At 37.6% G+C, this 12,681-nt stretch overlaps 2 protein-coding genes and 1 non-coding gene across 4 annotated transcripts in view; 1 reads left to right on the forward strand and 2 right to left on the reverse strand.

Moving 5' to 3' along the window:
- The first annotated feature begins 417 nt into the window (after positions 1–417).
- On the forward strand, positions 418–531 carry LOC132361637 (U5 spliceosomal RNA). Its single transcript, XR_009501911.1, has one exon. It is a non-coding gene; the product is annotated as a U5 spliceosomal RNA (small nuclear RNA).
- Positions 532–1,337: 806 nt separating this feature from the next.
- Positions 1,338–7,493, reverse strand: VCPKMT (valosin containing protein lysine methyltransferase). 2 transcript variants are annotated; one of them, XM_059915698.1, is made up of 6 exons: positions 7,074–7,491; positions 6,867–6,977; positions 6,616–6,688; positions 5,653–5,772; positions 4,583–4,687; positions 1,338–2,464 (listed from the first exon to the last, which is right to left on the reverse strand). In XM_059915698.1, the coding sequence occupies exons 1-6, from the start codon at positions 7,337–7,339 to the stop codon at positions 2,450–2,452; spliced, it is 690 nt and encodes a 229-aa protein (XP_059771681.1). In that variant the 5' UTR covers positions 7,340–7,491; the 3' UTR covers positions 1,338–2,449. The 2 variants fall into 2 exon arrangements, with proteins under 2 accessions (XP_059771681.1, XP_059771682.1); XM_059915699.1 differs by lacking the exon at positions 6,616–6,688 and having other exon boundaries at positions 6,878–6,977; positions 7,074–7,493.
- A 486-nt stretch (positions 7,494–7,979) lies between these two features.
- Positions 7,980–12,681, reverse strand: part of SOS2 (SOS Ras/Rho guanine nucleotide exchange factor 2) — a 99,979-nt gene continuing 95,277 nt past the window's right edge. Inside the window, exons 22-23 of the mRNA XM_059914189.1 lie at positions 10,711–10,820; positions 7,980–9,701 (exon numbers count right to left, since the gene is read on the reverse strand). Of these exons, the coding sequence (XP_059770172.1) occupies positions 9,192–9,701; positions 10,711–10,820 (620 nt within the window). The 3' untranslated portion in view covers positions 7,980–9,191. The remainder of the gene's footprint in view (positions 9,702–10,710; positions 10,821–12,681) is intronic.

The following is a 12,681-nucleotide window of genomic DNA, read 5'->3' on the forward strand; positions in this document are numbered from 1 at the left end:
AAATTACTTAATTCTGTAGTCAGTACCATTAGGTCAGTTCCCCAGAAACAGATGGCAATGCATGTATGCAAGTGACTTATTAAGGAGGTGATAAGTAAGGGAGTGGGAATAGGACATGAAAGAAGAGGAAGCACACACAAGCAAGGGTGTGATTCTGGCTAAGCTGCAAAGAGGCTGACTTCAGCCCAACCCCTCCAGGAAGTTTTGGCGTATGGTCACCTGTCTGAGGTAAAGGAGCTGGGCTTTCATTACAGGACTGTCAAGGGCACTTCAGGCAAGACCCACAGCGACTCTTTTTAGAAGTACAGTGAAAACGGGAGGAGGGTGAAAGGTATCTGAGGAATCTGGATGGACTACTATTGCTGGTAAATGTTAAACTAATTTCTACAAGTTCTATAATGTTAAGAAACAAGCCATATACTCTCATTTCTCTTCATATCGCATAAATCTTTCGCCTTTTACTAAAGATTTCCGTGGAGGGAAACAACTGAGTCTTACAATAATTTTTTGAGGCCTTGTTTTGGCAAGGCTGCCTAACTGTGGTAAGAATGAAAGAATTATTATCTTTTCAAAAGAATTATTACGTTTTCATCTCTAACAGCAAGATGACTTGCAAGTGTTTGTTTGGCTATTTATGTGGGTGTATTAAAGTGAAAAAAAATTTCTAGAAATCTGTGTCCCATTAGGTGTAGTTTTAGGTGTTTCTGGGGTTTTTTGTTCTTTAATCTCTGGTAGGGGTTACAGAGTTACATGTCTTGCAGATGATATGCAAATAAAAGCTTTATTGGGGCTTTCCTGGTGGTCCAGTGGATAAGACTCTGTGGTCCCCGTACAGGATACCCAGTTTCAATGCAGCTGGATCCTGCATGCATACATGCCAGAACTAAGAAGACTTAAATAAGCCCACATTCTGCAACCAAGACCCAGTGCAGCCTAAATAAACACTGAAGTAAAAGAAAAAATTATCATTAAATAAATAAATAAATAAATAAATAAATAAATAAATATTAAAAAAAAGAAAGAAACAAGCCAGAAAGTGGTCATTTGTTCTAAGACTTCACTAGTAACACCTGGTATTGTTTGTAACTAAAAAAGTATCATATACTTAGGTTACACTAACTGCTTAGTAAGCTGCTTAATGAAATGCTAAGAGCAGTTTGAAAAAAAAAAAAACCCAGCAGAACAAACATTAAAGATTGAAGCAAGCCTGAAGGAAATAACTGTTCTCTTGATGTTAATCTTTAATTTCTCTAGGGCTGCTTTTGCTCTTTCTGGAAACCAGTCACCTTCTTTAAATGTTCATTTTCTCAAAAGCTATTTCTGAAACATTCTCAAAGTCACAGGATCTCAAAAACAATGTTTATTTTAACACATAAATTGTGCCACCTAGCACCAATGTCTGTAAGTACCAGAATTCCATCTGGTTACCATTACACTTTGGAACCATGCGACTGAAGTCCTGATAGATCAGTCTGTGAACAGATGATTCTCATGAGAACATAAAACAGAGACCACACAGAATCAAAATCATTTGATAAATGTATACAGAACTGCATTTGTAGTCATTTAAATACTTTTCTCTGTTTCATGTAAACAAGTTAACACCAGTGACTTTAGCCGCATTTTCCTGGAAGCTATACGTGAGGAAAAGTGCATGAGCCACATAAATGCAAGAGCCTGAAGCTGGACTTTTTATTTTCACTCCATTCTCAAGTAAACAATTTTGTAAAGATACCTTTTCCTCCCTCCCAATCTCCCGATACCTTACTTTCATCTTTATCAACTGACTACGGTATAATCTACTATCTAACTCACATAGTAAATTATACTGTAGTCAGTATGGTGAAGGAAAAGCATAGAACTTGGCCACAAAACAGTATTTTCATTTTTTTTTTAAAGTAAAAGAACACAAGTATTAAAGTTATCTTAAAAGCAATGAAGTGGAAGATACTTACGGTAAAAACCACTGCATAAATACGTTAAAATAAAAACCTTTTAAATTTATCTTGAAGACAAGCTAAAATTTATTGATTTGAATTTAAACATTATTAAATAGTAATTGATATCTCTCTTTAGAAACTGGATCAACTTATCTCTAGTTTCCTGAAAATACACCAAGTCAACCATGCTACTTCACTATTTTTGGCAGACTTTAGGCTAACCTCAGTACCTATTTTTATTTGAGGAGTGACTGAAACATGTTTCTTTTAAGCAGAACTTGATGCTGAGCTAAAAGTAAACTAAGTTGATTTCAGGCCCATTGGCAGGTAGGCAGTCAGTCGATCATTTTTCGTACTGCAGGCAGCCCGTGGTGGTTGTCTACATATCGGATCCCTAAGGACATGCTGGAAAAATCTGTGAACACAATCTTCCCATGCTGTATTCACATGCTCCATTCACAATGTTAGCTTACCCACGTTGTTAGAGGCTTGGGTAAGATGATTAGATTTCACGACGGAAATTTCTGTAAGAAAAAAATGGAAACCTTAAAACACTGATCTCTTATCATAAATTAAGTATTTACCGGGTACTTAATACCAGGTAATATTCCTAGTAATGGCTAATGCAATTCAAATGAACAGCCATGCATAATGTTTAGAGATGGTCTTTGCTGATGCCTAAAGTACAAGCAACCAAAGAAAAAACAGATACACTGGACATCATCAAAATTAAAAACCTCTGTGCTTCCAAGGACATACTATCAAGAAAACGAAAGGACAACCCACAGAATGGGAGAAAGTATTTGGAAGTCATATATCTGGTAAGGGTCTAGTATACAGGATATATAAAGAAAGTTTACAACCCAACAGTGAAAAGACAACTCAATTTTAAAATAGGCAAAGGATTTCTGTAAAGATGTACAAAAGGTCAGTTAAAAAAAAGATACTCAACATCATTAGTCATTAGGGAAATAAAACCCACTTCATACCTACTAAGATGACTACAATAAAAAAGATGGACAACAATAAGTATTAGTGAGGATGTGGAGAAACTGGGACCTGCAGACATTGCTGGTGAGAAAGGAAAATGGTAATAGTAGCTTTGGAACAGTTTGGCAAGTCCTCAAAAAGTTGAATGTAGAGTTTCCGTATGACCTAGCAATTCTACTCTGGGTATACATACACTGGAGAGATTTGAAACATGTGCCACACAAAAATTCTTACATGAATATTCACAGCAGCATTATTCCCTAGAGCCAAAAAGTGGAAACAACAGAAACGCCCATCAACTGATGAATGGATGGATAAGATGTGGTATATCTATACAAAGGAATATTATTCAACTATAAAACATGGATGCACCTTGAAAACACTGCAGAATGAAAGAAGCCGGACACAGGAAGCCACATAATGTGTGATTCCATCTGTATGAAATGTTCAGAATAGGCAAATCCACAGAGATACAGATTGGTGGTTGTCAGGGGCTGGGGGAGGCAGGAAAAAGAAGTAATTGCTAACAGGTATGGGGTTTCTTTTTGGGGTGATGAAAATGTTTAAAAAGTGGTGATGGTTGTCCAATTCTGTGAATATACTAAAAATCGCTGAAGTGTAAACTCTAAAAGGGTAAACTTTATCGTATGTAAGTTATATTAAGTTAAAGAAACAAATGATTCTCTGCAGAAAAAAAAGCCTTCATATTTAGGAAACACAAAATCTTTATGCCTCAAAAAAAAAAAAATCTACTTTTAAAACTATATAACAGCTTCAGCTAAAACTGGATCCCTTAAGGCATAAAACATTTTTAATTTATCTTTTTGTCTCTAGCGCCATGCTACATAATAATTGATCTGAATTACTAATCCTACTGCTCTTCTTTCCTTATAGTCTCAACACCTAGTCTTGACTCCAAAAATTACACATTATTTGCTTTTGGCTCGAATTCACATAATCAAAAAACTTCATCACAAAGTCAAAGGAAAGATAATAGAAACAAATGGAACTAAGTAAATTTAGCACTCTCAATTCATAAAACTGATCTTGCCCCTGCCTTATACCAGTCACATACATAGAAGGTGCTGGAGTACAAAAATGGATGAGATACAATTCTTCCTGTCTACAGGTTCAAATTCTAGGCATTGGAGAGGCAACGTGCATAAAATGTAATTAGTATAACAGGTAAAGGAAGCAACCAAAAAGGGGAACATATATAAATTCTACTTAACTGAATGCATTTTTCTTTATTGGACAGATCTGCCTTTTTATAGTTTACTTGGACCATTAAAAAAACATATGAATGGTTGGAGAGAGTTCACGAAGGACAGAACTGGCATTTTAAAACCTCTAACAGATAACAGAAATTTATAAATAGTTAAGTTCCTTGTCTGAGGTAATGCCCAATTATAAAGCTATATAATTTACAGCTAGAAAAGACCTTTACAAAAGAGGCCTGCCTTATTTTAGAGGAAAAACCTGAGGTCAGGTAGGTTAGGCAATCTTAACGCTGAGAGTTAGTGCCCGAGTCCAGTGAATCATCAAAGCTGTTTCCCCACATGAAAATTAACATCTACATCACACACAAGCTCAGAGACAGTGTCCAGCTAATGAAATCGCTTCAGAGGATGAAAAGCCAAATACGTATTTACCGATTTTTTCTTTCTGATGTATAAAATGTGAATATCTTCACTTCGATATTCTTCATCATGTTTTTCCAAAGGAATTTTTTCAAAGTCAAAGTCTAGTTGAAGAAGCTATAAATTTAAAAAAGATATACTTTATAGTTAATAACATGAACTATCATCTGGTGACAGAAATCAGAATGGTGGTTACCTTTGGAGTACTGACTGGGGAGGGGCACATGAAAAACTGAGCTAAGCACTTGATACATGTGCATTTTACATGTTTTAACTCAACTGAAGTTGATTAATAAAATAAAATTTTCAATTATACATTATTTCAAAAGTTCATTAACGTTCTTCATGTTCAAGAAAAACATAAAAAACCATTTCATTTTATATCTGAGGCAGAGTCATGAAGAGTCACTTTACCCAAAGTAACCCTTTCAGAGGATAAAACTGCAGGGCTAATCAGATGTACCCTTATGAGGAGTCACTTGTAATGTGGTGGATTTTTGCCCATAAAAAGGGCTTGGGTGACCACTGGAGGAAGATGGGCGAAAGATAAATGGGATTCTATGTACCACTTCTGCAACTTCCTGTGGGTCTTTAATTCTTTCAAAAGAAAAAAAAAAAGAAAAACCTCAAAATAGGTAGGATACACTGGTCAAAGCTATCATAAAAATACAGTAGAAAACACTAAAATAAAAAGATACCACATATCATGTTTCTATGATGTAATTTCCAAAAATAATATATACATCGTTAACATGTTCCTAAAAGCCAGCAACGTGTTTAATAAAGAAACGCTGAAAACTTTCTCAGGAAAGACAAGGGTGTCACATTATTATTTTACATTGTTTTACAGATCGACAAGTTAGAAAAGAAAAATAAATAAATAATCAGAAAAGATGAAAAAGGCGGTGGGGAGGGAGGTTGGCGGTTATTAGAATGGTGTGCTATGAAGGATCCTCTCCTTGGGTTCATACAAGCGGAATGTTTTCCCTACTCAAAATTACCACAATACACTTGAACACAAAGTCACATATAGCCTCTCTGAAGGGTAATCACTACAAAGATAGATCTAGTAGAGTACTCACCTCAAAATATTTTTTCTCGATTTCTGGATTTTTTCCCATTGTTCGTTGTTCATAACAACATATAATACAAGTCTCAGATCCACTGAGATCTTTTAGGGTTTTCAACAGTGGCTCCAAAGACTGTTCAAAAAGGAATATGATTTTTGTTTATGACTTTTAAAAATTTATATGTTTACTATAAAAGGGAGTAGGGGAGGTGGAGGGAGTAATTATAACTTCCCTACAATTCATCCATCTTGGAATCAATCCAAACAAGTAAACGTAGTTACAGCTCTGTAACTGATGATTAGTAAACTCTTAACTAATCAATCATCATATTAATTTCAGTTTCCAGAGAAAGGATTCAAGTGACTGCATTTTGGAGTCCCCATGGGTAAACAAATGGAATTGACGGCACTCTTAAAATTAAACTTAATCTAATTTAACTTGGGATTTAAACAATCAACAATTTACCTACAAAAGCAAGTCCAACCCTAACTAGAACATAAGTTGGTTCAATGCTCATTATTGAAAAAAATGAGTGATGCCCACAACACTACACAAACTGATATTCTTAAAAAAATCATTCTATAAATATAATAAATCTTGCCACAGAACAATGAATTCTTTACGATGCAACTTAATTATTAATGTCACGATTAACACATTCATCAGATAAAAAACAAGAAGAAATCTTAGTCTTTTACAGGAGATCCAAATGGCAAAATCCTTCAAAAATTTTACAGACACCTCTCGCAAAATGCACATATCACTTTTCTCAATATGCTTCATGGGCCTCTATGTTAATCATGAGTGTATATATGTAGCTCCTGGTGACCTTTATTTTCTCTTTACTGTGTCATCAACTATGGAACAAATATCCTGCATTCAGAGATGTAAAAATGCTAAGAAATGCGTGCTTTAGAATCCACCAAATACGGTTTAAATCTTCTAAAGGAAGAGCCTTCACTATTAAATACTCACCTCTTCATAGTATATGCAGTCGGCCATCAGGATGTAGTCTGGAGGAGAAGGAAAGTCTTCTATTTCTTCCCCCCTTAAAAATGTCAACCAATATTTTAAACTGTTGTTTCACTAATTTAAAATATTCCTGTTTGACCTGTTTTACAAACAAAACCCAGAAAGTCCCCTTCGTATTAACCATGCTTTTAGTGCAACAATTTAAAGCAAACTACAAATAGTTATCTTAAAACAAGCTGAAAGGCCATACAAACCATTTCAGTACCTTGGCTTGAACAGAACCAGTGACAAGATGCTTGTTCATATTAATATTCATCTTCAGCAAGTCTTGCAATTCCTCTAGGTCGGTGACTATGACATCTGCCCTATAAAATAACGTTGACTGAGGTGTAGGCACAAGGATGGGAAGCCAGTAACCGCGGTTTCCTGAAAAGCGGCGTCCCCTCCCGCCAAGCTCTTACCCGAAGGTAGCAGCCATGAGCCCCACGGCCCCGGTGCCAGAGCCCAGCTCCAGCACCGACCGCCGGCTCAGCGCGTGGGCCCCATCGCCGGAAAACTCGGGCGTTTCCAGGTATTTAGAAAGGACGATGGCAGCGTCCCAAACAACGCAACCCACGCCGCCGGAGCCGTACTGCTGTAGTCGTAACACCGTGCCATCTCGCTTCTCCAAAACTCGCACAAAGTTCCGCAGTTGGTCCTCCCCGGAGGACTCCAGAGGAGCCGCCATCGCCGCCCGGCAACACTGAGTGTCGAGCGCAGCGACGTCACACCCACACAACCGCCCTGGGCCCCGCCTTGCAAGGGGCCCGCCGCCTCCAGGAGGCGGAGTTGGCGCCAGAGCGCGTGCGCAAAGGCACAAAGCCCGGAAAGCGGCGTTTCACCGGCGTGGCCCAGCCGCAGGCCAAGGCTTCCCCTGCGCGCGGAACCGCCTCTTTCTCCCCTAAATTACAAGTCTGCCTCAACGAACGGGCAGTTTAAATTACTTTTCCGGACAAAGCCAACCTGAGTGTTTTTATCTAGTTGGAGGTTGTTTCACACTGGGTTTTTTTTTGTTTTTTTATTACTGGCCTTAAATCAAGGCAGCTTCCAAGATCCTACCAAGGATGGCTATAATCCTGCTTACAGAGAATTCCTAACATGCTCCTAATTTTTCATCTGAATGCGTAAAAATGGTTGCAAGAAGCCTGTGACTGCGTTTAACGGTGAAGACAAAGTTATCCCTCTGACGTTTACACCACTTAAATTCTTTGGGATTATGGAACTTAAATTGCACAAATTATTGAAAATGTGTGTATATATTACTTCTACAGAACTCAACAATCTTACCCCCCTTGTTCCTTATAATGAAAACACATATTTTAAACGTCTTTTAAAAATTAAGACTGGGGTGATTTATTAATCTTGTTAGGAACTCTGATACAAAGCACAGTAAAAGGCCACAGACCAGTAAATAAACAATGTGGCTTTTGGCTACTTTACAACTGCTGCTACGGCACTAAGAGGAAAACACGCTTTTTCATCACTTAGAATGAAGGAGTACAAATGGCAAATAAAAGTTTTAATCACGTCTCTGATTAAAAATTTAATAAAGCTTTAAGTGTCTGCTGGTTTAAATATTACCAATCTAAAAAAATACTTTAAAAATTTTTAGTTAACACGAGATTTATAGAGAAAGTTACTTGGTTTTGAAGGCAATGCAGTTTTTTCCTATGCCATAAGAAACTTATCCTCCGGCTTTATGAATTAGTAAAGTAGCAGACTGTATTATAGGCCTTGAGTCACATAAATTTATATAGGTTATTAGCATTATCTTTAAATGTACAATATAAACAAAACTGTACATGTATGGCATATTAACTTTGTTTTCCAAAACAACAGGCAACTCGTTAGCTAAAGACACCATAGTCTGCAAAAACAAAAAGGCACATCTGTATAAGATATATGCCCTTTTTTCCTCTATGATTGGGTTAGGTAGTCTGTTTACATTTCGACAAAACAATAAACACAGTGCATTCTATTATTTTTGTTCTGTTTTTCACTTTTGTCTTCAGCAGCAAATTCTGGCTTTTAAGACATGGCATTAAAGAGTTTAAGAACAGTGGGTGTTATTCACGATCTTCCTAAGTGTAAAAACTAGACGTAAAAACTAGAAGATGGTCAAAGAGGCTTAAAAATCAGTATCACCACACACCCCCTATATGTGTATAAATTTACTGCCTTAAAAAGTCATCTGTTACTCAAATTTGAAAAATTCCACAAATGCACTATCCCCTTTCAGTGCAATCAATGTCACTTTAAACCATATTTTAGCAGAGTCTACAGTGCAAATATAAATTCTTTATACTGGCCTTTGGGCAGCACTGAGGATCCAAGACAAGGCAATGCTACTGATCACCTGAGGATAATGGTAAAGGACTTCTGTATTTTTATTTTTCCAATTTTTAAAAGCTTATTTGATCAGTAGCATTTTTGTAAGAGCATTATTTTTAAAAAGTACTAAAATACTATGCCTCTTTTGAATAAATTAAAAAAAACTTTACAAATACCATTCCAGTGTCAATGACTACATATGGCTAGGGTCATTGAGGAGTTTCTGCATTTTCTAGCAAAGGCAGTCTATACAATGGGGGGTGCGAAAGCTCCCGTTTGTAAGTCTTTGGTGGCAGTTTTGGTAGGTGAGGGCTTGAATTCTGCCTTGGTGGAACAGGGGGAGCTTGAGGATGAGCAAGATTATTTTGACTAGAACTGAGCACATAGCATCGACGTGGTACCCTTGGAGAGGGTGTGCTAGGAGGAGTGTTTGGAGAATTTGGACACGTACTAACGTCTCTGAACCAGTCTGGATCTCTGTGAAGATGTCCCAGCGGAGGTGGCTGAAGAGTAAACGGACAGTTTATAAAGTGTTCTGGAGGCCGAAGGGGAACTGGTGGAGGGGTATCGGGAAGAGGATCTCTCGGCGGCGGCGGTGGTGGACTATGCAGAGGCCCGTCAAATGCACCAGTAGGAGCAGGAACTCTGGGTTTTACCTTTGGAGGAGGAGGCTGTCTTGGCGGAATAGCAGGGGGGTCATCATCAGATTTCATAGTTCCCTCAAAAACAAAAAGATTAAATTATACCTCTGTTCTCCTGAAAAATCTGTGAGAAAAAGTTTTTAAAAGACTAAAGAATTCTTATGTGTTAAGTTAAATCCAGAGCCTCAAAATAGGTTAATCTGGTTTAATGATCAGATTTATGAGTAAATTACTCCCAGTTTCACTCAGGGCCCAGTTTAATATTTTGATATATGAGATGTTTTAATTGAAATCTTATAAAGCCTCAGATTATCTTGCTTTATATATAGTTTATAAATGTGTGGTTTTATTTATAATAATGGGCAAGTGATGTAAAAAGAATATATAGCTTTGTAGACATGAAAGGACATGAAAGGACAAGAGGACTTAACATCCAGCTTCTGCTTTTTGGCCATTTACTTCTACGATCCCCAGTGAGGCTCAGTGGTGGTTCTCAAAGTGTGAGCCAGGGATCAGCAACATCAACACGAGTAGGGAACTTGTTAGAAATGCAAATTCCTGGGCCCCACCCCAGACCTACTGAATCAGAAACTCTGGCCATCTGGTTTTAACAAGCCTTCCAGGTGCTTCTGATGCAACCTAAAGTTTGAGAAGCATCAGGTGAAAGTTTGGAGAATGGTTTGAATACTACAGTTCTTTCCATCTCCACCAGAAATAAAAGTATTTCTTCTGAGCATCTGTGAATCTGCCCAGCCTCTTTTTTTAGAAAAATTATTATGAGGATTAAACAATTATTTAAGGTATTTTCTAAATAAAACAACCTAAATATTTAAAAACCATAATGGGTGACCAAATTGTAATTGACAGACTCTTTATAAGAACAAGCCCTATTTTGAAGATTCACAACTTTGAATAAGTTGAGGCAAACCTAAGTCCTGTTGACTACCTTGGAATTTGATTTTTTGTTTTTGTTTTTTGGCCACGAGGAGGAGCATGCAGGATCTATAGTTCCCTAACCAAGGATGGAACCTGTGCCCCTGCAGTGGAAGCCCGGAGGTAACCACTGGACGACCAGGGAAGTCCTTACCTTGGAATTTGAAGCATCATGATCAAATTTTTTTCGAGGAGGAAGTGGAGGAGGAATCAGTGGCTCTTCACTTAGTCTATGTAAACTACCACACGAACTAAAGAAAGACTCTGGGGGTAAAAAAGATTAGTTTAACCACAAGTCACAATGCAATCATAAGACAAAACTTTACTTCAATCTGTGATCACCTCTGCTATGGTATCTGTCAGACTGTACTGTAGCTGACTGTTGGTTTAGCTATCCTCTCCATTAAGGTGTAAGCTTTTTGAGGGCAGTGTGTATTTATTTTCATATCTGTAGCATGTAACACAGTGGTAGCGCCTGGCACATACTAGGTACTACTGCTAAATGAAAACATACTATTCAATTAAGATTAATAAGGAGATTCTGCTCCCTGAAAAGCCTTTTGTTTGTATAAACTGTACTAACTTCCAGAGAAAGATCATCCATAAACAGAGACCATGCTTTTTTTTTCCCCCGAAATGAACATTATTTTTACTTAAGTTCTTTTAACATCATGTTAACTTACATAAACATGCAGTGTAGACGACTGGTTTTAGACAACAGTCAAAAATTAAATCCTTAGCTAATCAACAGTATTCTCAGTGTAAAATACCATGAATTTTTTGAAGCAGCTAATATTGGATACATTTCTACACAGGTAATAAAACCTCCATATAGGAGACCATAGGGTAGGGTTGTATCACAGGACTCTTCTATTTGCAAGTCTTTCATTGATAATGGAAACAATACACAACTGCATTAAAGGAAATTTACAAAATAATACAGTATTAGAGGAAAAACTACCTATAAACATGCCAACCAGGCATAGAATAAGAACGATTTTCATGTTCATTTCTTTTGTCTTTTTCATATGGTTAAAAAAATACCCGTAATTATGGACCAACTTCCTATTTTATATCTCCACACACAGTTGTTATAAAGATAGTGATCATATCTTGTTTATCATTGTACTGAGACTGGGTTTATAGGAGCTAGTTGGGAAAGAAGTTGGTGAGTTTAATTTTAAACACACTGAATTTGTGTGAACTGCTTATGGGACATCCAAGTAAAGATGTCACGCATTACTCCATGTCAAAAATTGCTGTCCTGATCACGTGACTCTGCAGTCACCTCAGGGTGTCTTGATGGCTCACAGTGCCAGTAGCAGAAACAAAAAGTATGCCTGGGGGGGTTGGCAGATGGTGTGAGGAGGTTAGGTAGAGCACTACCTGCTGTGAATATGTTCCTTTTGCTTGCCCAGCAAACTTTGCCTTGTCTTTGTCTCTTGGTGATGGTGAATCCATCCCATATGGTTTAGTCAGCCAATTCTGCCCAGGGCACCCCAATTCCAGTCAAGAAGTGGACAAAGGACTCGCTGTCTTAACTTGATCAGACTTTTATCTGCCTCTCTTTTATGCATACAGCTGTGTGCTTCAGTGAAAGCTGACCTCACCCCTTAGCTCCAGAGGTGGGGCCTGATTAGACCATTCCCTCAGCCAGAGTAACTGGCTGTCGACACATGAACTAATTCAGACTACTGAAATTTGAAAGGAGGTTTGCAAGAGGCTACTGAAAAGGAAGTTCTTTGCTCTTTTGGAAAAGCGGTCTGTCAGCCTTTCTCTGTACCTTTCTTTCTCACTTGACTGAACAAGAAAGCACATAACCAATACTCCTGCCACCACTCTTATGACCTTGAGGAAAAACAGCCTCAGATAAAGCTGATAATCTGGACAAAACAATGAAGAGTCAAAAAGAAATCTGGTCTTTAATAACATCATTAAAGTTATCATTATCAGTTATCATTAATAACTGAATCAACCAGTCCTAAAGCAGCCTTCCTCCAGACTTCCAGCTATCTGAGTCAGAATGCTTGCTTATTGTTTAAGGCAAACTTAGTTGAGTCTTCTCTTCCTTACAGAAACACACACGCTCATGGAAGCAGAAAATACTTTAATGATAATGGGATAG

This window comes from Balaenoptera ricei, chromosome 2, assembly GCF_028023285.1.
Source record: "Balaenoptera ricei isolate mBalRic1 chromosome 2, mBalRic1.hap2, whole genome shotgun sequence".
In the NCBI taxonomy this organism is placed as follows: domain Eukaryota; kingdom Metazoa; phylum Chordata; class Mammalia; order Artiodactyla; family Balaenopteridae; genus Balaenoptera; species Balaenoptera ricei.